The sequence below is a fragment of the Zonotrichia albicollis genome, chromosome 3, assembly GCF_047830755.1.
Source record: "Zonotrichia albicollis isolate bZonAlb1 chromosome 3, bZonAlb1.hap1, whole genome shotgun sequence".
NCBI classification, from domain to species: Eukaryota; Metazoa; Chordata; class Aves; order Passeriformes; family Passerellidae; genus Zonotrichia; species Zonotrichia albicollis.
Genome location: NC_133821.1, coordinates 90988632 through 91014384, shown reverse-complemented (window position 1 = coordinate 91014384; position 25753 = coordinate 90988632). Strand labels below are relative to the sequence as shown.

Below are 25753 nucleotides of genomic sequence, written 5' to 3'. Positions count from 1 at the left end.
TTACCTAATGAAATAAACCAACTTTTTTTCAGAGGCTTTGGAAGCTGGGAAGCTATAAAAGTAGATGGACAAGAAAGTCAACACAAAGCACCAGAATGCTGATCAGCCAGACATTTCATCAGTAAACCTGGGAAAGGTTCACAGCCACAAATCTGCTTCTGTCATCTTCTTTCCCTCCCAGTGATGTGTGGATGTGTGCTACTCAAAGTTTTCACATATGGGAAGACTTTCACAATCTTTCTGTAGCCTAGTGACTGCATCATGACTCTTTCTGTTTGATGCATATTTGTGTAGAGACATTTAAGAATAGCCTCTGAGCACACACCTACTTCTAAGCAGAAACGTCAAAGTGTCCCTTGCAGCCTTCTACCTTGCCTGCTTCTTTCATTTGCAGCTCTTTCTCTTCCACTCATAGGCTTCACAGCAAACTGAGTTTAAAGCCCTTCTCAACAGTTTAACAAGCCCAGTCACTAAGATTTCTTTCCTCTCCAATCACTTGAGTTTCATCTTCTCTGTCCTTCAGCGAGCTGGCTTCCAAGACATCAACCTGAGCTGCACATCAATCACACAGCCAGGTGCTCCCAGCTGGGTCCTTGCCCCTCCCAGAAGGGCTGAGGAAAACACTGCCTGAGCCCTCACCTGCCCCAACATCCACCATCAATGGCCTTTCAGGCATGTTTTATCTGCTGAAGTGTCATGGTTTGAGCCTGGCACAGGCTCACTTCTTCCTGGTCAAACCACCACATTAAGCTATCCACCAGCTAGTGACCATATCAATGAATGCTCAGCCAGGAACACTGTTGCTGGAACGCTGGTCAAGACTCAGCAGTATTTCTGAAACATCACAAATTTGGGCAATCAACACATCTCCCCAGAACAGGCCAGCAGGCAGGTGCTGCAGTGCCAAACAGCAGGGAAGTTGCTCCCAGCAGGGAACTAGCACTCATCTCCCATTTTGATACTGCTGGTCCTAAACTATGATCTGAAGCGAGGAGCCAAAATGTAGCTCTGATGTTACTGACTCCTGCTGTGGCTCCTGTAAGGCCACAGAAGCGTTGTCTAGATCAACCACTGCAAATTGCCACTCAAGCAGCCTCATGCTGCCACAAGTCACAAGCCTCCCTGCTACCCAAAGACTCTGCATCCTCCTGCTGCTTCTGTATGGCTTCAGTCACAGCAAGATGTTGAAAAGCTTCAGATTACAAACCCATGTCACAGCCAGAAGCTGAGACACACAGGTTGCCAGAGTCAGGTTAGAGGAAGAGATTCTAAGGCTACTTTTTCTTGAGAATAAAAACTTGTTGGCTTCTCAGAGACCCTCTGCAGCAGCAGCAGGCAGCTCTCAGTGATTAGTTAGTTTTGTGTACCAACTTGGCAGGACCCGCGTGCCAACAAAGCAGAGTGATTTGAACAGCTTCAAGCAAAAGAAAGCAAACTGAATGTAACAAACACAAGTACCATGCTGAATGAGAGAGCTTCCAGTAGAAGAGTAAAACTAATACCTTAATCAAAGAACAAAAAAGAAAGAAGGGGTAGGTACAAAACATGGAAATCACTAACAGTGTTTAACAGAAAGCAACATAGAAAATTGGTGCAGACAAGAACCAACCAAGCACAGTGACAGAATTGCTCTGACAACAGATATAATCTCTGGTGCATCACATTTCATTGATACTGTTTTAAATATGATTTAAATCATTATATTAAGTGTCTTTAAAAGTATGTCATTACTCTAAATCTGTTCAGTAGTGCAGATGAAGTTCAGTTTACATTTTTTGCTTTTCAACCACAATTAAGTGAAAAAACTGTGCTTAACAAGCCATTACAATTACATGTATCTTATAGCTTAAAACCTGCACAGTAACATGATGTATCTTACTATTTGATGGAATTTAATTTCCTACAGAGTAGACAGTGCAAACCTTAATGCCCTGTTTTCAGGAACACAGTATAATTGTTTGGTATAAAGATTCACATCCTATTTAAGAAATACTCTATCATTTACACTGTTGTACTTACCTGACCTCTGATATCTATATCAGCATATTTATGGAGCAGGGCTCTCACAATTTCAACGTGACCACCTCTAACAGCCCCAATCAACACTGTATCTCCACTCTGAAAAAAATGTGAAAGAATATTGAACATGAATTAACATTATTTACCAATAAGAAATGCAACACAGAATGAATTGTAGCTTCCAAATATGCACTATGCCTATTCATATTAAGAAATCTCCATTCATTTTAAAAAAGATACAGAAAATAGAACTATCTCTAAAAAAATGGGTATTTAATAGAAAAAATTCTTGACTTTTTTTTTCAATTGTTCAGGAAAACAAATACTCCATAAATACATCTAGCTTAAACCACTATCCTAAAAAAACCAGCATAAATTAATAATAAATATGAAAAAAGCCAACCAGGAAGACCAAGCACTCATAGTAATAACCTGCTTACAACCAAACAAGAATATTGTCAATCTCTTAGAGATGTTTCACAGCTGACAAAAGCTCCTCAAGAATTTTAAATAAATTTATCTTGTTTAAATACACTATGCTATTATAAAGAAAAAAAGCAAAAGGCTAATTTCATCTCAGATCAAAATTTTAAAAAAATGTAGTGTGGTAAATGAAACTGAATATACATAAAACAAAGTTACAGTTGTTCTTAAGGCTTCTGATTTTAACACACTTAAGGACATGTTAGAATTTCAGAAATTACCTTACAGTCCTGAAACTGCCTATTACTCCTTTTAGGATGAAACAGGAAAAATAAATGTAAGTGTAGCAAAATCACAGGTGTGGGACTCAGAGAACTCAGCAGTAGGAAATGCCCCATCAATCAGTCACTACATACTTGGCTGCAAACCAAGAACTTTTCTTTATCAAAACCTACTCTAGCATCTGAAACTAAGAGTACTCTATGTTAGGTGTATTTTTGAACACAGTCAGCTGTGCTGAAAGCTGTAATTTCTCCTTCCTGAAAGCACAGAAATGCAGACCGTTGTAGAACATTGTGGCAAAAGAGGTGCTAAGAGGATTGCAATGTATTTTCTTAAATATTTTAAGTTTGCTTTGCTATGTGCCTGAGGTCAAATTTGTCATGACATAACTGTAGCTCAGTACACTGCCATCTAAGAAATGCACTGACACTTGAAATACAGGAAAATGCATCCAAAATAATTTTAAATTTATGAGGCAAACATCAGAAAGTTTTCCTCTATTCTCTGCAACCCCAAGCAATCCAACTTATGCAGTGTCAAAAACATATTACCTCTGTGAACTAAGTCACTGACCCTGACAGAGACAGCTGAGTTCAGGTATCTAACCAACTACAGCCTCAAGGCTGCAGTGCTTGACCTGTGTCTGACACTTCAGAAACACTTCCGTCTCAGGAGGGCACTGCAGGCAGCCCAAAGCACCTGAATAAGTAACCACATAAAATCCTGAGCTGCCAGCAAGCAGATTCCCACTGTGGGCACTGTTCATGTCACATCTCTATTGAGTAATGCACTTATGGGTCAGGTACACAGCATTACATTTACATCTCTTAACCCAGAGCTGAAGTCTCCCTCTCATATATGCAAGCTTCCTAGTAAAAAGTTCCATTGTAAAAGATAAAGGTACATGCTGAATACATTCTGTTTTACAGAATCCATGGTTTATAGTTTTAGCAGCACTACCCCACCCCAAACCTACAGATTAGTTCATAATTAGTCTTATGTTACAGATATGTCAGATGCCGTATGTTCTCAATTCAAGTATCTCAAAGAAAAAGAGTACCTTCAGTAATTTATCCTTGAGCTCCACATAGCAACATTTAGCACTTAATGTACTTGTAAAAGAGCAATACACAAAAATACCCCTAGATGGCAGAAAAATTAGAAAGCCAGAAAAATCACATATTTACAATTCTGCATACACTGGTATTTAAACATAAACTATATCTAGATAAAATTACAATTATGATGAAAATTGACTCACTCTGTCAGGAATGTTCACGTAAGTCCCAGCATCAAGAAGATCCTGCACAATTTCAGTATGTCCCTCCTTTGATGCAATCATCAAAGCTGTATTTCCATCTTTATCTGTTAGGTTTACATTTGGGTTCCTTTTCAGTATTTCTTTTACTGAGTCAGTATAGCCACCCTTCACTGCTACAATAAGTGCAGTCATAGAATTCTTTAAATAAAACCAAAAGATTTTATTGTACAGTGGATATAGCAATCATCATTATACTAGCAGTTCAAATAAGAAGAGAACACTCACTGACATCACTCTCTTAATCATCCAAATGCTACTTCAGTTCTGTGTTAAAAATAAAATGTTTTTTAAAAACAAAGAAATAAACTAAGAGCAATAGTACACACTTCAAATGCAAACAGTAAATAAAGCTCAGATCAGTTTATTCTATCTCCTGAATTCCACATATATAATAAAATAATTTTCTTGTCATATGGGAACATAGTATTATCAGAGCACCCAGGTCTACCAATACTGCTCACAAAGAGGATTTTTTAAGAACTTCAGAAATAATCATATGAATACCAAAAGTTTTCTCAATCTTCATTTTATTTTGACAGGCAATTTAATGCAATCTCTTCTATTTTAAAACAATATGCAGCTGACACTTCTGAAAAAAATTCAATTTCTGAAAAGTTGCAGTCAACATCATTATTTTCAAAAGATGATTTGTGTTTGACTTCCTTTCCAAATGACACTGAGGAATAGGATATTTGATGTATCAGGCATGGATACTGAATGAATTCTGATGGCATTAACCTTCAGGTAACAATTACCTAAATTAATTTACAGTCATTAAAATTTACACTTAACATACTGGTATGTGCACTGTCAATACAACTCCCTAGTTACATCATTAAAAGGCACTAAGAAATTTCAGTAACTCTCACATGCAGTCAGCAAATAGCTGAAAAGCAAAACACCCCAACATCAACATTTCATCTTGTCTCATGTATTTCTTGGTATGTTTTATAAAAAACTAAAATAGGACACACAGATGTACTTATCACTGGAAAATGCAGTTACTTACAGCTCCTTCTTGGTCAACATCAGCTCCCATCTGCAGCAGGTATTTCACACACTCCAAATGACCTTTCCTTGCTGCCCAAACCAGTGGGGTGGTTCCATACTGAAAAAACATTCACAACATTTTATCATGTTGCTTTCCGTATTTAGTATCCCATACAATCTGGTATACTTATCCTATACTTCATTGCTTTAGTTTTTACAAAAATATAATTTTGACTTGGGAATTAACACAAGCATTTGAAAAGCCACTTCAATTTTTCTTTTGCAGATAGCTGTAAGAATTATTTTTCTATACAACCTAGGATAGCAAGGTTTCCAACAGCTCTGAAAATAGAAATACGTTAACAACCATCTTGAGTGTACTATGCAAAAACCTCTTTCAAGCATAACAACTTATCTAGCACATTAATTCCAATCTCATGGGTAAAATACAACAGCAAGTGTTTTTCTAATCAAGAACTCATAGATTTCCTTTCACAAGAAATTCATCAAACATTACAGAAATTAAATGTTATACAGGTATAACTTACTTTGTCAGAGCAGTTCACTTTAGCTCCATGCTGCAGCAAGAGATGGACTATATCTGAGTGGCCACGTCCTGCTGCCCAAATGATTGGATAAACACTGTATTGCTTAGAATTAAAAAACAAATAAATAATTATAGTCTTATGCATTTTAATTATTTTACATCAACAAAACAAGTCTCAAGAGAAATTAAACCCATAGAAGAATAGATATACAGAAATAAATCCAACTACATTATGAATAATTGTTATCTAGTACATTATCTAGATATCTAGAGAGATGTCCACTGTTTTGAAGCAGTTTTGATTTATAACTCTGTAAACAAGGTTTGTAAATTCACATCCTTGTCTTAATAGGAACAGTTGTAAGGTAGAAAGGAAGCAACAGACAGCTGTGTAATACTCCTGAGTAATGAGGACTGCAGAGGAGTTGTGCCATGCACATAGACACTGCATATATAAACCTGAGAAAATCAATCATCACAAAGGTTTCTCTGCCCACTGGGGTTCTTTCTTCATTGCTCACTGCCTCAAAGAGCAGAGAACCGACAGTATAAACAAATTGATCAGTGCCTACACTTTTGCAGAAAATGCTTACAAATGAGCTAAATCCCAAAATCTTATATTTTTTTATTCTCCAATATGAATGGCATATGTTCACATAATCTAAACTATTATGAAACAATTAACGAAATTATGGTTTCTACATTGCACACATTAGTTACTCCATTAACTTCTACAGTTGCAGAAAAATGACAGTTGTTGTACAAGTAACATTAGATACACTACTTATCTTTCCTATGATTTCCTCTCCTGATATTTTGAATCTCAATATGAGCTATACACTTATTTGCTTCAATTTAAAAAAATTCAAAATTATTTAAAAAGCCAGTGGCAATCAAACACATTATTAAAGCAAATCCTTTATAAAGTACAGTAAAAAAATATTATACTGCAAAAAATGCAAAATGTTTGATCAAGATAATAAGATGAGTATACAATTCAGGACTTCAAACATTTGGGAGGAGGTGATGTTTAAGACTAAAACTTACCATGCCTGTGATGTTTGGATTTGCTCCTTTCTCAAGCAGCAGTTTGGCCACTTCAGTACGGCCTTTGTATGATGCCCACATCAGGGCAGTCCATCCTCCCTAGCAAACACAATTCAAAGAATTGTAGAAACTGAAAAATACTTAGAAATATAACTAATGAATTTTATTTCATTTTTTATTTGTCCTAAAACTATTCTGCAAATTCAAAATATAGTAAGAACTGACCATTGTTGTAATCCTATTTATTCAAAATAAATATTAAGCTCCTGTATGGAAGTATTAATTTCCTGTTATATGCAAAATTTGGGAAAACATCATGTTCTTAATGTTGCTGAACACTGAATTCAGATTTCAAATGCATACAAATTCAACCACTGGATTTAATAAAAAAACAACAAGAAACACATCAATGTCTTAAAACAAAGTCTACATTCCAAATCAATTAACATGGAAAGTTTACCTTTGAGTTCTGTAGCAGGGAGTAATAAGAGCAATTAAGTTCAAACTACACTGGTGTACTCATTCAAGTTCGTAGCTAGGAGACAGTAAGGTTTCACTGCCTAAGGCATTTGACAGGTCAGGTAAACAAATACAATTTTAAAATAACAGTATGCCTCCAATAACTGTAAGAACAGTTTTTATTTATTTATTTGTAATAAACTTCAGGAGATGTGAAAGATCCCTCTGACTGGCAGAGGTCTAGAAATCAAGCACTTGGCCATGTGAATGTGCTTAACGTTAAACAAAAAGTCTTGGTTTGTGAAGATGCCTCAGCTTTCAGACAGAGGGGAACTTCAATTAAAGGAAGCACTTGAACTCATCCCTAGTGGTTTTCCACATTTTAACTTAAGCAGAACAAAATTAGGAGATAAATTTAATCTCCTGTAAATGGGAACAGTTTATAGCTCTTCAGAGCCAGCTCACCTTAGACTCATGGCAGCAGCTTTTAGAACTCTTTAGATGGGCTGGACTGTAGTGCCCACTTTGCCATATAAAAATTTGGCAAGATGAATGAAAGCAAGTGACAGGAGACTGAAAACAAGGGCTGCTGCATGAGCAATCATGGCTGCCCAGAGTGAAAGTAAATACCGACAGGTATCTTCTGGGAAAGAAAACATTTATTTTACCAGAATACTTAAAAAAAAGACACTACCACCCAAAAAGACCTCCAACAAAAAAAAAAAAAACACAAACCAATCCTCCTCCTGCAAAAAACTCTCACTACACAAAACACACCCCAAAATCAAACTGTTGTTCAGTTTAGCTTTTTTCCAAAGCAAATTAAGGGAGGAATAGCAATCCTAGTAAATCAGCTGCCATTATTAACAGTAAAGCAACCATTTGACAGCTGTAAAAAGCAATTTTTAACTATATATTCTTTTTCATTTCAGCAGCACTGGGTACATAATGTTAAAATGAAAGATCTTTCCTTATTTTTATGGAATCAAAAAACTCCAACTCACACAAGTGTTTTTCTATTTTAGTTTTAGACTAAGCCAACACATACCAAATCCCGATGCTCCAAACTGACATTATAATTGAGTAGCTCTGCTACAATAGCTGCATGTCCTTCTTTAGCTGCTGAAATAAGAGCTGTCCAGTTATCCTAGGAAAAAAGGAAAAAAGTTATAAAGTAATATTCAATATTTCAGTACAAGTAACTTGTTTTTCAAATGTTTAATCCACAACAGGAAATACAGAAGCCCTTAAAATAGCTGTCCTTTAAAAAAATAATAATACTAATAAACTCACAGCATGCCAGTTATACCCATGGAAATACAGAATAATTACTCCAAATATCCCCTCCAGTTTTGAGCTCTCCTACCCAATATCTAGCCCTTTCCACTCCTCAGTTCACTGCAGGTTACCTTAATAAATATATGGAGGAAGCAGCACCTACAAAGGATTAGAAAATGAGGTGAAGGTATTAAAAACTACTGAGAGGGAACAAGATGCTAACCAAGAGAACAGAAAACAGTGGCAGTAAATCTCCACATATAGTGTGTGACAACACTCAAGGGACTGATATGCAGGGTAATCTGGACTGCAGCTTTTCACACTTCTGATCACTTCAGGAAGATCCATTTCCCCTTGCATTATGCTAATTTCCCCCCCACTGCTCAAAGCTCATCCAGGTGTGGATGGATTTTTTATATGCTACACACTTACAAAATATAGCAACAGTTCATAAGGTAGCTATCCTTCCTAGAAGTATAGAAATGGTGGCATTTACAGCAACTGTAATAAAATGTCTCATAACAATAAGTAATTGGTTGGTTGGTAGGTTTTGGTTGTTTTGGACTTTTTAGGTGACAGATTCCACAGAAGACCTTTCCTGGATGTCCATACTGCTACACTTAAACTAAATGCAGAAGTGAAAAAAACAAGTGATATCCTTTTCCTGGTTATCGCTCTTCACTGGAATATACAGACCTTTCAATACTTTCTAATAATATCTCTGTTCTATTCACCCCTTTTGAGCATCTTTCATCTGGAGTCAACCTCTTTTGCTGAGGCACAAAGGCAATTCATGAATGTGAATTCCCTCTCTGCACTGTTCTGAAATAATCCTTTAACCTAAATTCTCTCTGGGTATTTGCTGTAAAAACACCAAACCAAATTAAAAAACCCCAAACAAATAAACAAAACTTCAACCCACTGACATACCTCAACAACAGTGAGATGAGGAAAATACTTGGACCTCATCTTTGATGCTTTATTTCTCCATTCTGATTTCCCAGAAGACACACCAGCAAATTCAGCAGAGACTAAGATGTTTTAGACATCTGAGAAATATCCCTACTGTTCATGAGGGCTCAGAGAAATACATGAGCTAAGCAATTTTGTATAAAATTTCTCTTCTATGTCATCATTTTCCACCTGCTTTATTCCCTCCTGAGCTCAACACTAACATAAATTCCCACTCCTCTCCTGCCCCTTGAAATTTCTTTTTCCACTGTGAGGGGCCATCACTTAAAACACTAATACTTACTGCATCTTCCAAGTTGCAATTAGCTCCCTTCTTGAGAAGCTCCTGGACAATTTCTAAATTGCCTTGCTCAGCAGCCAACATAAGTGGAGTCTGGCCATTCTGAAATCAAAGTGACAGGAAAATAGATGCACTGGGAAATGATGACAATGACACACATAATAACACAATAAAACCCCAGAAACTACAAAGCAACATTGTTTCCATTTTTAATTACCACTGGGAAGTAGTAAGAAGGAGTGGTGTTGAAACCACACTGCATACTTGCAATAAAAATGGAGAATATGGTACTAAATCCTGTCCCATAGGGGCTTAAAAAACAAACACAAAAAACCCCAAATATTTCAGACATTAAAAAGGGCTACTAAAAGGAAAAAAGTTACATTATTAAATATCTACCTTTTTGAATTATTTCCTCGCTGAAGACATTTCCAATATATGTTACATGTCTACAACCTGGAGTAACTCATTCACATTGTAAAAAAATTAATAAAGAAATATATCTACCTTCAGAACCACAATGGCCATTAAAACATGCACACTGATTCAGAGGAACAGCTGCTAAAGCCTTGGAAAAAACAGTCAGGTTATATACCCCACTTTTATCTCACAGCACAGGAAATACAGACATCACTCCTGTCCTCTGCAACACGGGTTCTTAGCAGACAGTCTCATCTCAGGGAAGATGAAAGACAGAAAAGCTGCTTTATTTGCCTTCAGAAGTATTTTAAAAGTCAGTTAGAATCTGTACCCTTCCATCAGCCTTCTTTTGTGTCAGCAAATTTCTGAGGTACAATTGCTCTGTATGCTGAAAAGTAAAACTTGCTAAATTTTACAGTAAATTTATTAATTACAAGTTTAAAAAAGCACGAGAATTTTTCCTGACCTCACTTGTATTTTTTCTCTCCACCACACAGAAAACTCAAATTAACTAGTTTCTTAATAATGCAAAAGCTACATGTTAGGAGCTATATACCAGCAATTTCCCTGGAAAGAATAAAAATCAATGCAGAATCACAATACAGTAATATCACTAACCTCCATAATTGAAACTATTAATGATATGATTACTAAAGATACTTGATGATTCTTTCTGCTCTTTACACACACAGGATCACAGAAATGCATGGATTCTTTCAAAAATGCTTTCTGGCCCATCAGCTGTTCCTTATGTAATTATATTTATAAGGTAATTTTTCATATGTAAAAATTATGCCCTCATGTAAGTTTATGCTGTTATAGCTGTACGTTGTATACATTTAAAAGGACACCACTGCTTTTAGATCCTAAAGTATATTTTATATCAACAAGAAGTAGTTTAATGTCTGGTCATTAAAAAAAAGGAATTAAAATGCTCAAAAAATCAAGAGAAAATAAAATGCTACTTTTTAGAAAAGAACAGCTCTCTTTGGAGGGGAAAAGAGTCATAACTTCTGCTCTTTAAGATATGCAAGTTAATAATTTGGGAATACACACGCCAAGTGATTTCAGAAATCCTGACTGACCCCTCTTCCTCCTGTGATGACATCACTGGGCAGTGGATGCAGAGCTGAGACATTCTTTATGGCACACCCAGCACGGATTTCAACACTGTCTCCCACAACCAGGGACATTAATGAAGTACAAGCTAGACAAATGGACAGTGAGGTGGACTGAAACTGGCTGCAAGTGCTGGGCTCAGAGCACTGGGAGCAGCAGTACAAAGTGCAGCTGGAGGCCAGGGCCAGGCCTAGTGCAGGGAATCAATACTGGGATCCTATTTAACCCTTTCATGAAGGATAGGGCAATGGCCCAGAGTGCACCCACAGCACCCTCACAGCCTGGACAAAGCTGGGAGGAGTGGCTGATGCACCTCTGCCATGCAGAGGGCACTGGGGGGCTGGGCAGACAGGAACCTCACTGCACGGAGTACTGCAGAGGGAACTGCACTGAACCTTGGTGAAGAGAGGTTGCACCAGACACAGGCAATTCCAGCTGGCTCCAACCAACCCACCTCAGGACACAGGACTAGATAATCTCCAGGGGTGCCTTCCAAGCAATGCTTTGGCAAAACAAATAAAACCCCCTATTTTAGCTGGACCATTCTTCTTACCTCCTTCTGAACAGTTACACTTACTTTTGCTATCACTCTGATTGTCTTCCACAAGTGGGTAACAGAAAAGCATAATACATTCCAAATAAAAGTATGTCTGGATAAAATGAGGCTGTGGATGGGTAAATTATTCCCTTCTGTAAGAAATGTCATACAGCCGCAGACTGGCTTTAGTTTTCTGAGACAGATGTAACATTTTCTATAGGGGTACTGAAAACATCCTTCCCTTTTTGTTAGAAGACTCTTAATGTTATAAGGTTTTAGCAAACATCACAAAGATTTCACAACACAGAAACAAAAGACAATTATTGTATCTGTGACCTCCAGATTAATTCTCAAAAGTTGTCCAAGAGTCTAGACACTCCACAACAACTAAAAGCCCATATTTCTCCCACACACATCAAGTACTGTCTATCTGTACATCACAGCTCAGTGTAAGCGTTGGAACAACCAAATTATAAAGGAGCACACCTGCATCTTTTTGGGGAAATCAATTAGTAGTGTCACCTCACAGGCTAGCGCTCTCACAGTCCGTGAGAGAACAGAAGACTTAGAATTGAACATGGAGAAGCTCCTTCAGTACCAAGAGCAGAAAGAAAGGCACATCAAGGGAAAGTGGAGGCTGTTAGGATCAAACTGCATCACACAAAGCAAATATCTATCATTAGCTGCTAATTCATGGGTCTGGTATGAGAGAGAAAAAAAAATCGCACAAGCAGAAGGACGTGCAGAGAAAATGCAGAGAGGCTGAGGCTTGCCCCACTTAACTGAAACTGACGGTATTAATGCAACAAAACTATCCATACAGAACGGACTGGGACATCCCAGCTTTTCTGGCAACTGACCACAGTCAAGATAAAAAGGGTTGGTACAAAGGGTTGGTAATAATGTGGGTGGCCCTACCAAGTCACAAGTCACTGCAGCCTGGGAGGTCCTGGCATTAGCAAACCTTAGCTTGCCAGCAATCTTTTTAGATCTCCAAAGGCATTATCCTTTTGATATTTTTTTTTTATCCAAGAAGAAAAGATGTCTTGGCAAGTCCAAAACTGGAAAGTGAACAGCACTCAAAGCCACTGAATTCCAAAGAAGAGCTACCATTTAAACAAAGCTTCTATCATTACACATATAGAGCATGCCTGCAAGGGGTTTGAAACTGATGCACACCACACACCTCTGTCTGCAGAAATGAGACCTTCTCCAATGCAACAGATAAGAAGACTGAAAACAATAGGTACTGGGGAAATGAACTCTGCAAAAAAGACAGTTAATGAAACCCAGGACTACATTTAGTCCCACCAATAAGTGAAGAAAAGTTTAGAAAAGAAGGTGAAGGTGGTAACACTTGATAATATCAACACGATCTGTCTGATTCCGGCCATGTTGTTGAAAGGAGTTGCCAGCAGAGGAAACAGACATTCCCCTTCTCAGATATGCTAAATGCCAGGTGGTGAGCTTCATGTGTATGCTCTGAAACTTAAAAATTCTCCTATCTGAAATACCTCAGCATATGTGCATACACAGCATGGAACAAATGTGCCAACAATGAAAGAAAACTGTCTTAATTGAAACCAGATCTAATAAGTACAGTAAGGCTAAATTCTGTAGACATTGTTGTCACATTTGCATGATGCTTTTTGGGTTTGAGTAATATATGCTATTGGATTTCTTTCCAAAAAAATATTCTTTCCATCTTACGCAGATTTGAAACACCTATCAAAATAACAGATTCTGAATAACTGTCCTATGAACTCCCTACTGCGTATCACAACTTTTGTGTACTCCTGGTAAACTCTAGATTTACCTCTTGGATACCTATTTTTTCACCTAGATGAGCATATGCTCATGTAAGTTGCAATACCTGCTCTTATTTGGAGCATTGTATAACAAAGTATCTCTTGACTAAAACCATGTTATGAGGCAAGGGTTATCATCATACCAGGTTTCACCACAACAAGAACAGGGCATTTGCAGTTGGATCTGTGAACTGAGAAACAATTCTTAGCCACAGAAATACAGGTATAAACTCCATTCACAACACAGCTGCATTTTCCAGCTCAGAAGAACACTCTAGAAAGCAAATACTATGAAAGATGCTTGAGTCACTGTCAGAGACTGAACATGCAGTGTTCAGGTTATGCAAAATAAGCAATCACTTCAAAACAAGACTGAAATTTGTATATTAAATAACCAATATGATCTCACTAATTATTCATTCTATAGCTAAAAAGCTGCAATGTGAAATTGACCTTTTAAAAAATCATCTTACCTCATTTCTCTCATCAACATCTCTGCATTTCTCAAGAAGTGCTTTCAGAGCAGGAACATTCCCTTCTTCCACGTAGGTCAACAGACTCTGACTCATCAGACTCGCCATCTTCACACACTATTTGAAGGGCTTCTAGATAACAAAGCTTACCTGTATTTCAGGAAAGGAAAAAAAACCAGCAAAGCATAAGTAATAGCTATGACATTTGACATTAGAAACCATGAACTGCATATGCTAATAAGTTATTGGCTGGGTACAAACACCTGCCATTCTCTTCAACAAAACACTTTGGATATGTGCATTAAAAGGCACTATGTTTCCATGAAAACTCTTAACTCCCTCTAGTTCTTAGAAAATTACAGAAATTATTCTGTTATGTGTCATCTAAATAAATATTTTGAATGGAATGCACATAAGTAAATACACCATTATAGGAATATTTGTATATGCTTCTTACTTTATATATATAATCCTTATCCTTGATGTGTATAAGCAGAGCATTGAGACTAATCAGCATTACAAAATACAGTGAATGCTATCTAAACTGCAGCCATATGGAACTCTGAGAAACACAATTTACTAAATCAGTTATCACCCTTTTATGCAGACATGCCTGCATGTGATGGCATGCTGTTAACTCAAGAGTCAAACATAACATGGCTTCTGTTAACTGATCATGTTTTTAAGCTCTAATATGCAAGACAGCAAAGGTTTTTCTTTCTTAAGGCAGACAACTAAGAGCCATTTCAGACTTCATAAAAAGCTGTGCCCAGTAAGTTCGCAGCACCAGTAGTACTACTGTGCCAAATTTACACATACAAAGGGACAGAAGCTGAGTCAAAATTAACTTTCACTGGATGCAAAAGAGGTCACAGGGATAAATACAAGACTCCACCATCCCTTCACACCCTTCTCCTCACCAGTGGCTGACATGATCATGCTCTCTGGCTTTTTCTTTTAACAGCAGAGGAAAATCTCCAGTTGACTGTTAGCTAAAGCCTACTGCTTGGGCTATTCTCTCGCAGGGAGAAGCCAAAGGCTAGTGGTTTCCCAGAAAAATATTCTTACTTTATTCTCAAATCAAGGCAGACAATGAATTTTTCTGTGCTTCCAACTGAAGTGGAAAAAAAGAGATGAAAGGAAGCCAGCAAGAACTTCACTGCACTTAGCACAGAGAAGTTAGTTTAGATTTGGAGATTTAAATCAAAAAATCCAGCTCCACTTTATATTGCTTACATAGTCTGTAACACCATCCTTTCTCCTTTACCATCTAAGTATATATAGTCATACACACACTATTGTCAAGGTATGTTAGGTACTACCAGAGCTCACCTACAGCTTTGCAGCCATCAGATGACCCACTTACAGAAATGCCTTGTTCAAAATAAGGCCAGTTAATACCTCAGTTAAGATGACAACAGCTCTCTGTATGTGCAAATGAAATTCAGGTGCACCCGAATGACTAGTGACAAAAGAAACTACAGACATTGTTTAAAACCCACACCTAAAAAATATAAATCTAGATTTGACACTCAAAGCCCAGCAGCAGTTTTCCTAGGCACTGCTCAAGCAGCCAGTCTGTCCCACAAGAAAGCTATAAATAAACTAAGAACACAAAAGGTCTGCCACGTTTACTGCACAGTTCAATTACCATCAAAGGGGGTGAGCAGCACAACAGTGGTGCTGGATTTTTGTCTCCATTTTTGCAGTAGGAGGAAGAGCCAATTGAGAGGTGGCAAACTTAAAAACAGAAAACCCACGAATCCACACAAAATACGAAAGGTTTGAAAAGAAATGGCAATTTTACTGACTCAGTGTGGACACATTGGCTCCTACTGCCATTTCAGACACTAAAAATATCAGGAAAGTATGTGGTATCTTGCCTGGCATCCAGCTGCCAGTCCAGGACAGCCCAACTCCCTTACAGCCTACAGCGGCATCTTACAGGTGTCTCAGATATTCTCAGGCACCTAAAATGACATTAGATATTCACATACACCTGTATTCCTCCCATTATTTTTTACATACAACAACAGAAATCCATGAAATTTGTTGCATGAAAAATCCATGGGATTTGTTGCTAGCTCCACTGTCACCACAGGCATTTTTTGCTTTTCCTGTGCTATCTCCCAGCTTCTCTCCTGTATCTGTACCATCAATCCCTATGCTATTTTCCATAACACATACTAAACCGAGAACTGTATTAAGAACATCAAAACATGACTAAAAATCTCTCACTAAAATGATTTATACTCTGCAGTTGCCATCAAAACTTAACCAATTAATTCTTAGCTAGTGTGAAAAGAAAGAAAGTATTCAGCATTGCTTTTTCCTCAAAGTAAGATTCTTCCCTTGATGTTCCCTATGGGCATATTTCCTAAAGGCAGAGGCAGCCCTGCTGCACTGTAGATAAGCATCCTGCTTCAGAAATCCCAGCTGGCAACAGTGCAGCTTCTGCCTCCATGCAGAGCTGAATCCTTAGAGATATCTTAAACCTCTGACTAACAGCAAAACACCTGATGCCAATGAACGCATCCAGAAATGTGTTTAAAAACTCCATGTTAATATTATTTTATGAATCATAAAAGATCTGTACCAGTGAAACATGTCCACGAATATTAGTACTTCTTGTCTCCTATGCTTCACTGTCACATAACATCCCCTTCTTAGAATTAATAACAGTCTATTTTATAAAAACAAGATTCACAAGATCAGATGCTATAATTATGCATTTTATATCCTCATACTTTTATTTGCCCTTTTTCAGGAAAGCTTCTTACAGCATCCTAAATATTAACATCACTGGAGGGCATTAGGAAAGCACAGTTTAGGGGCAACAACCACCACCAAACAAACAAAACTCCCCACCACTCCAGAAACAAAGATAAATTTAAAAATGGTGATATTAATTTTTGGAAACTTTGTTTTATTTCTCCCCCACCAAGAACAAAGAACGTGCCTGAAATAAGCCTGACTGGGTCTGTAAATGATACACTCATGACAGCAACTCAACATCAGCTGAATACAGTCACAGTCCACCTTCTCATTAAACAAAATGTATGTTACTATGTTATAAAAACCAAGCATTGTACTCAAAGTTCATAGGTGTGCCGGTCACTAAAGTGTGATTTCTTCCAATGCTTCAGATTTCTTTTAAATAATCATAAAAACTGAAGCAAGACTCTGAGGAACAGTCTCTGGCTAGAGAAGTAATTCTACTCTGGTCCCTCTAATGAAAAAAGCTCCTGAAATTTATATTCATACAGTTTTCAAACAACCCTGGAATAAAAAAAAACCCCAAAACTCTAAGGCTTACCCTTGACCAAATTAAAGAATGAGAACTCAATTCCTGCCAAATTTCATAAATTGAGTGCAAAACCAGTCTCATTCAAGAGCATCCTATACATAAATGGTCCTTAATTGCTCAATTAACACAATTACTTTCTTTGACACAGAAGTATTTTCTCAACCTATAACAAAAATTTCAGTTAAAACCAGGATTCTATTTGGAAACCAATCCCTTTTCCAGTAAGGATTCATGCTGTTATTTTTCTCTCCCACCTAAGTGAGCAAATTTCCAGTGCAAAAACCTGCTCTTCATTCTCAACCCAAACTTTCAAGCTTGGAAATCTCACTATGCCCTTGGAGCAGCAAATCCTGGTATTTTACAAAACCAACAACACACCAAGAACTATGAAATCATATAAAGCGCACAAATGCTCAGGTGAAGGCAATGTCTGCACAGGGATTAACCTGTTTTTGTAAGGCTCTTGCATCCTGAGCTGAAGCAGACATACATTATCACTCTTTTGGAAAGACTGCAAAAATTTGTCAATTAAAAAAAAAATAGTTTCTCTCAACAGCACCAGAATTGATAGCAGAGGTCCTGATAACTCAAATCTGCAGGTATTTCATGTATTCTCAGAACCACTTATGAGTTCCTACCTATATAAGAAATACTACTCACTAAATTTTCCAACTATCGCAATTTTTACATAGATCTTCTGCATGTTTTTATTTATTGTGCAAACGGTGATTTTTATGAATAAACACCAAAACTGGTTAACAACTCTAGCATTATTGAGAATATCTATTGAAAACAAAAAAAGAAAAAGTCAAGATAGTAATGATATTGAATTCGTACTTTTCATTGTACAATGAAAAAATTGTTGCCTACTTTTTAATTCCTCCTTCCTTTCCCAGACACAAAAGCCACCTTCCCAACATGCAACACTGTGACAGATCTTTCAGCTAACTATAAAAGGAAATAATTACTGTGCTGCTGAAATCTGAGCACGTACAATTCAAATGTGTAAATGCACAGCACTTCACCCTTAAGAACTGGAAACGCCATCTTTTCAAATTAAAATTTTAAAAAGGTGAAACATAAGAATTGTACACATTAAGTTTATTATAAAAAACTAACATAATCCAGTTTCATATTCTTACACGTTTTTATGCTTTATGACGGCATAAAGAAATGAAAAACACGCTGAAACATCACCTTTACTTACAGCACACAGAATCTTACTAACACAGGCATTGCCAGCCTTTAAAACACCTTACTGTAATCCTTTCCTAAACTGATACACTTCCTAAACATCAAGAGATCAAAAGTCAGGCATCACATGAAGTGGCAAATATCTAAAAATATTCTTTCTATTGGGACTGAGTCAACCAGGATTCTGTTTAAAGAAGAGATTTTCAGAACAGCTGAAATGAGTCTCTAAAAATATGAATTTCTGGTATCCAGAGTCAGAGAGAAATAACAAATCTAAGTTTCCGTAAGAAGTCTACACCCACACTTCTTCTCCAGTGTCTGAAATTCCAGTGTGACTAATGACCTTATGCTGCATTTCTGCTTTTCCCTATTTATCTGGGAGCATTTATTCTACTCCTCTTAACCACATTTCTGTTATCCAGGTGAGAAGATTCTTTTAAAAATTACCTTATTTTTTATTACTTTATCACAAAGAACAAAACTGTGTAACTCTAAAATATCAAAAGACACAAAAAGTGAACTACAGCTAGACACACAGACATTCTTCTTTTGAAACCTGAAACTAATATAACTAAAAAAAAATTGCATAAAGGAGGTTTCTATTGTAATCATCAAAACTGCACACAACAAGGAGGAGAAACTGATAACACACAAGGCCTTTTCTACCTTATACACTCAAAGCAATGGCCATTTCCAAATATAGTGATGGATTTTTTGTTAGTTTTAATAAAACAAAAGAGGCTGGGGATTACATATAAAAGACTGGAAAGATGTAAATCTATACTTAACATGCAGGGCTGGTTGTCAGATGATGGCAACTATCAGACATGCCCATATTCCACTCTGGTTAAAAAAATCAGTTAAAATAATGTGTGAAGTAGCTGACAACAGGATTTATACTTTATCAGAGAAATCCATCCATCTTTGAGACAAAATTTAAATATGGTCAATGAACAGTAACATATTGTTAAGAACAACTGAATTCTAAGACAAAATTCAATTCCTAAACAAAACACAAGGTGCCCAGTCCTACAAATCACTATTTCAGGTTTTAAATACATCAGATAAAAGAAAGCAAACAGAAAGTTACCAATATTAAGGGGTTTCTTAAAATTATACCAACCAACACAAATCAATTGTCAAAACCTGTACAAAATACACATTTCAAGCAGATATTAATTTCTTAATAACCAATTTATTTTAAATAAACACTGTGGCAGAATAAAAAATAGATGGCTATCCAGTAGACAAAAAGATGGGTTTTCATACATGTTCTGATCTCAGGAAAAGATCTTCTGTTTTTCTGTCCATTTCTTTAGTATTTGATGGGGAAGAGGAGTGGCAGGTAATTAATCAGGTAATGATTCAAACATTTTTCCAGCAAAAGACATTACTGCATTATTCCACCATTAATCCTTTACCTAAAGTTATAGAGATAAAATCACTTTCCCAACCACTTTTTAAGCATATGTGCAAAGTGGCAAAGCCCCACTACCTTTAAGACATTTTGCTATTCTTCCAGTGATGTCCTATAGCAGGACCTGAGGCAATGGGCAGAAACTGAAACACAGAATCAATTAAACTGGAAAAGAACTCTGAGAAATCATTGAGTCTAACCTGCAGTTGAACACCACTATGCCACCTAGACTGTGACACTAAGTGGTCATTCCTCAAAAAACCTCCAGGGTCAGTGACTCCAGCATCTCCCTGGGCAGCCCATTGCAATGTCTAACCACTCTTTCTGAGAAGAAATTCTTCCTAATATCCAAGCCAAACGTCCTCCCACACAGCTTGAGGCTACATTCTCTTGTCCTATCCCTTGTTAATCGGGAGAAGAGGCTGATCCCCACTTGGCTACAAAATCCTTGCAGGTAGTTGTAGGGAGTGATAAGGTCACCCCGAACCTCCTTCTCTTCCAGGCTAAACATTCCCCGCACTCCGTCAGCCTCTCCTCACAGGACTTGTGCTCCAGACCCTTCACCAGCTTCGCTGCCCTTCTCTGCATTCAAAGGAGTCCCTGTCTGAACATTAGTTACTGAGAGGGTGACCCAGCACTGGCACAAGTGGCCCAGAAAAGTTGCCAAATCTCCTTCCTTGCAGACACACTAAAGCCCGCTGGGCACGGTCCGGGAGATCCACTCTTACTGTCCCTATTCGAGAAGGACTGGACCCTATGACCTGGGGAGGTCCCTCCCATCCTCAGTCGTTCTGTTATTCTTTACCTTAGAAACTAGATGTCAAAAACTTTCCGGACGAGCCGAACCCTTATCTACCTTTCCAAGTCAACAAGAGAGAAACACCGTACCAGAGGCTCCTCTACCCCCAGGACAGGGGTGACAGGGCCCCCTGGCCGTACCCGCGGCACCTGCGGACCCTTCACCCACGGGGCGGTGCCCCCGACACCCGCACACCGAGCCCGGGCCGCCCCGCACACGGCACCGCCGGAGCCCCGCCATGCCCAGGCCAGAGCGGAGCGGGCGCGCCGCCGCCCCCGACCCGCAGCCCTGCACCGAGGGGACCGCAGCGTGAGGGGACGGAGAGCGGGCCCGGGAGCCACGGCAGCCATGAACCGCCCGAGCCCAGCGCTCCCCCGGGGCCCCACCGGAGCGGCCTCGCCGCGCCCTTTGTTTGGCAGCGGGAGCGCCGCCTCCCCCACAGCCCGTGCCCTTCCCCTGCCCTTCCGCGGCCGGCCCGTACCCCCTGCCTTCCCGCCAACACTCACCCACGGCCGGGCGCTCTCGGCCCCTGCGGCGGCTGCCCGGGCCCAGCAGGAGCCTGACACGGAGGGAAGCGGCGGTGCCGAACACTGCTCAGCTGGGCCCGGCGGCGCCCGCCATCTTCCGCTACTGCACTCCGCCCGCCCGGGCCGTGACGCGCGGGGGCGGCTCCGGCCGCGCCCATCGCCGCGAGCGGCGGCAACAGCGGGCACGGGCGCTGCCCCGGCCGGGAGCTGCGGGCACCGCCGGCCCGGCGCGGAGCGGGCCTGGCTGAGCCGGAGCGCAGCGCTGGGCAGCCCAGAGCGTGGCACCGTCCTGGAGAGCCACCAACTGTCACCCCCCGGGTGCTTTCTGACAGAAAAGAAGGGGGGAAAGGGTAGTGAACAATTGGTGCCTGATATACGGACGGACTGGGGACCGAGAGGCTGCAAAGCAGTGCCGCGGAAAGGGACCTCACCTTGAGCCCTGCGGGCAGTTTTGGGTACCACAATTAAGAAAGACATTGAGTTGTTAGAGAGCTTCCAAAGGAGGGCAACGAAGGTTGTGAAGGGATTTGAGCCGAGGAAATGTGAGGAGTGGCTGATGTCACTTGTCCTCAGTCTGGAGAACATAGTGAAGAGAGGCCTCACTGCAGTTACAACTTCCTCATGTGGCAAAGAGGAGGGGCAGGCACTGATCTCATTCTTCTCTATGGTGACCAGTGACAGGACCTGAGGAAACAGCATGAAGCTGAGTCGGGAGGTTGAGGCTGAATGGTAGAAAAAGGTTCTTGACCCAGGGGGTGGTTGGCACTGGAACCGGCTCTCCAGGGAAGCTGTCAGCACCAAGGCTGACAGAGTTCACGAAGCATTTGGGCAATGCTCTCAGGCCCATGGTGTGACTCTTGGGGTTGTACTGTGCATGGCCAGGAGCTGGACTTGATAATTCTGATGAGTTCCTTCCAACTCAGTATTTTACGTTTCTGTGGTTTATACATAGAAGCTGTGTCAGTAACCTCCTAAGTGCAGCTCCTCCTATATTGGCTGGGTTGTAATTTTCATACAAGCTACATAACCCCAGCTGACTTCTGCGCCTGCTCAGGGGAAAGGTCTTCACATGGGCAAGGTCTTTTTGACCTTCATGAGTGATCTTTAGTATAATAATGAAGATAGACGAACTATAGGATCCATGGACCTTGAGTCTTTTGCCAAGGTGGCAACATATACATAGACATACATCAATATATTTACTTCATCCTTACAGCTTGTTAGCTCCAGGATGTCCTGACTAAGGGATGCTAGCTGCTATCTGTTCTACTGATTACGTCTCCTATCTTGATGAGTAGACTTGAAAGTATATAAAGACCAAATATCAAGTACATCCTGGTTTAAGATAATTTGGACATAATGCACATTTTGCAATACCACCACATACCTCAAGACCCACCAGCTTCTCTCAGACTCCCCCACAGCCCAGATCTCCAAGCAGCTTCATGGGTATTTTGAAAATTTCCATCTTCAGCACAGTCCAAATCCATGACAATGTATGTGTGTAATTCATCTGAACAACTGGATGAGAGATGACCTCTGATGACTACAGCAATACCATCTCCCCAGGAGATCACAGAACCTTGTCTAAACCAATGATGGCAACAAACCAGCCAGGGAAAGGAGCATAGTTCCCACAGTTCTGCTGATTTCTAAGGTTACTGAGTTTCAAGGGTCAAAGCATTGATGTAATTCTTTGCAAGACTGAGATCCTCAATCTCAGTAAAGAGCCATGACCGTTTCCTTCTTAAAGAAACATCTGACAGGTTTTCCTCTATACCCCAAATACTTATAAACCAGAAACCATGCAGCAAGGGCTTTGCTCATTTTTTAATCATAAATTCCCCAATGACCTTAAAGTCTTCACACCCTGATAAAATACACAGCTTCCTTACCTGCTCTAAAGTTGTTAACACAAAGCAAAGGCACAAAGCAGTGAAATTCAAAAGCTAAATCCACTTAATCTTGCACCAAAACATTGGTTCAGCTGAAAAATGGAAAAATTAAGAACATTAAACACATTCTCCTTCTTTACACTTATTTGCAGAAATGAAATGTGAGCAAATGGAGGATGAGTCCCTGCAGTTAGTGTGGGGCTGAAAAGGGCTCTCTGTGCCACCTGAACACAGGCATAATGGCAACTACTCAAGGAAGAGTGGTCCTGATGCTTCAGGCACCCATACAATCTTGAGTACCTAAGAGAAATTACAGTCTGACATGACTGCCTGTGTTAGCCTCTTAAGGTTTATAGATGTTGATACACTTTCAAGATATTACTCTTTTTTCACACTTTATACAAAAATATGTATCAGTATCTCATTTCATAATCTCCCATCACCCAAATCCTTATTCCCATATCATAGTGCTCCCACCCATCAGGTGTTAGCTCACCATTAATTTGTAGTTAAAAATTTAAGACAGAAAGAGTAGCTCCTTCCCTCCAGCATAAAAAGGAACTGTACAAACACTCTGAATATGGAGGCAGAAGGCAGTTTTCTGCATGGTCCTTCACTACCACCTGCTTTTGCTACAGATGGATCCAGCTCCTGACATCCTTGTGCTCTTCTAAATTCTACCCTATGCTTAGATTAGGAGCAACACCTTCCCACCAGTGACTAATTCACATAGGCAGTGAAACATGGCGCAATTGTTATTTATTCAATTTGGAAGGATCATGTGCAGCCCCCATGGAGAAACAGCTCCTTTGCTACAGTATATGACCACCTTAGGAAGAGCTGTAAGATGTACTGCCAAACTCTGGACAGATCTCCAACTCTCACCTAGTAATTAGGTTGAAGACATCTCCCTCTAAAACTATTTCTGTATTCTGTACTGAAATATCCTGCATGTTATTAGGAAGTTACTGAGATGGAACTAAGTTAATGACAGGCACAGGAAAATATCTGCTGGCTCCAGGGTGCTCTCAGTTATGACTCCTTCTGTGCAGCAACAATTTACACTTATGAGGACACTTCATACTCCTGACTGACTCTGTTGTGAATGTGTATTTGAGAAGGCAATTTCCATTGCAGTCTAACTTCTAGTTAAAATGACAACACCAGACCTTCTAGAATTCCACCTGTAGTCCTTTGTGTTGGAATGGCAAGTCTTTTCATCTCCTGTGACACCACTTGCTAAAAGAGGATTCTAAACACAGAGAGAAAATGCTTCAGTGTGTGACAGGAAGTGATGGAAACAGCCTCTCTTGAGTAGTGACGCCTGATATCTCTTATTTTCTCCAACACTTTAAGCTCACACGGTAAAAACCTGCAGGTCCAGGAGGCTCAGCCAGCTTTGACATACTGTCATCAGCCAACAGAAACTGTTTTATCAGAGTCCTGGAAGCTGAGTTTCAAAAAGAAAAAAAATATGCATGTACGGTACACATGTAGCCCTGCTTCTCTGGAACCAGCAATTAAAGCAACAGCTTCTCCAAAGCACCGAATCTGATGTCTCAGTTATGAGGTTTCCATTTCTCAAGATAAAAACACCCCAGTTGTCACATCCAGAAGCAGTGCTCATTGGGTACAATATGCCCTGAGATGGAGGGGTTAAATTGCTTCAGCACCTTTCCCAAGTAACAAGGGGCTAGACTCAAAATTCTGTTTACTAGCTCGATTGAAAAATAATTATATATATATATATTTCTATATAAGGTCTAGAAAACAAACTAAAGAAATGCAATTTTGAACTAGAATATTCCAAATAACAGTGTAAATGCATGCAATGTATATTTAGCAATCTAAAAGGAGAAACGGCATTAAAATAATTTTCTTCTTCACCACTCATTAAAGACAGACAGCAAATAATTTAGAAAAACAAGTTTGCTTTTTTTAAACTACAGTTTAATCAGATTTAAAGACACAAATTAGAAAAGAACATTTATAGGCAAGTTAAAAACACCTTTAAAACATAACAGCATGCTGCTTCTGCAGCACTGCTGAGACAAATTAGAAATAAGTAATTATTAAAATATCACAATCACAGTGTAACTAACAGTGGTATTTTAATTTTACCATACACCAACACTTAGTTTATGGATCTGTTGAAAAATAACACTTTTTAAAAAATATATATTTTGGAATAATAAAAATGAAATTCACCGACAATGTATTATAATCTGAACCAGGAAAGGCAGATTTAGGAATACTGTAGCTATCCACTTTTAGGGGTGTTCTCTCACCTTAACATACGGGTGGTTGGAGGCATAACTACTTCTGCATTGAGGTAAAACTATTCCTTTGAACGTGTAACCAAGGCAGGAAAGAATAAAGTTCCATATTTTAAATTCTTAAATTGAATAACTTATTACAACATCTTTGAATAATTCTATATTACCCATCTTACACTATTTTTCATCCAATACATTTTGAATGTTCTCTTCTAACTGATCTAGAACACATCTGAGGTCTGGGATTTAAGAGTAACTACCTAATTACTATTGTAGCATTTTGACACCTTTGTCACAGTAAGACACATCAGCAGATTCTCCACAGAAATAGTCAACACCACTGGACAGAAGAGGTACAAAGA

The 25753-nt window shown here is 39.1% G+C and overlaps 1 protein-coding gene across 3 annotated transcripts in view; it reads right to left on the bottom strand.

Annotated features, from left to right (window-relative positions):
• The window catches only part of KIDINS220 (kinase D interacting substrate 220), a 74985-nt gene extending 53621 nt beyond the window's left edge, over window positions 1–21364 (bottom strand). For 2 of the 3 annotated variants that reach the window (XM_074538120.1, XM_074538121.1), the window contains exons 1-9: window positions 21200–21364; window positions 13977–14126; window positions 9622–9720; window positions 8137–8235; window positions 6630–6728; window positions 5584–5685; window positions 5055–5153; window positions 3986–4183; window positions 2020–2118 (exon numbers count right to left, since the gene is read on the bottom strand). In XM_074538120.1, the coding sequence (XP_074394221.1) occupies window positions 2020–2118; window positions 3986–4183; window positions 5055–5153; window positions 5584–5685; window positions 6630–6728; window positions 8137–8235; window positions 9622–9720; window positions 13977–14084 (903 nt within the window). In that variant the 5' untranslated portion in view covers window positions 14085–14126; window positions 21200–21364. The remainder of the gene's footprint in view (window positions 1–2019; window positions 2119–3985; window positions 4184–5054; window positions 5154–5583; window positions 5686–6629; window positions 6729–8136; window positions 8236–9621; window positions 9721–13976; window positions 14127–21199) is intronic. The other variant, XM_074538122.1, reaches the window with a different exon arrangement.
• Between the last annotated feature and the right edge of the window lie 4389 nt (window positions 21365–25753).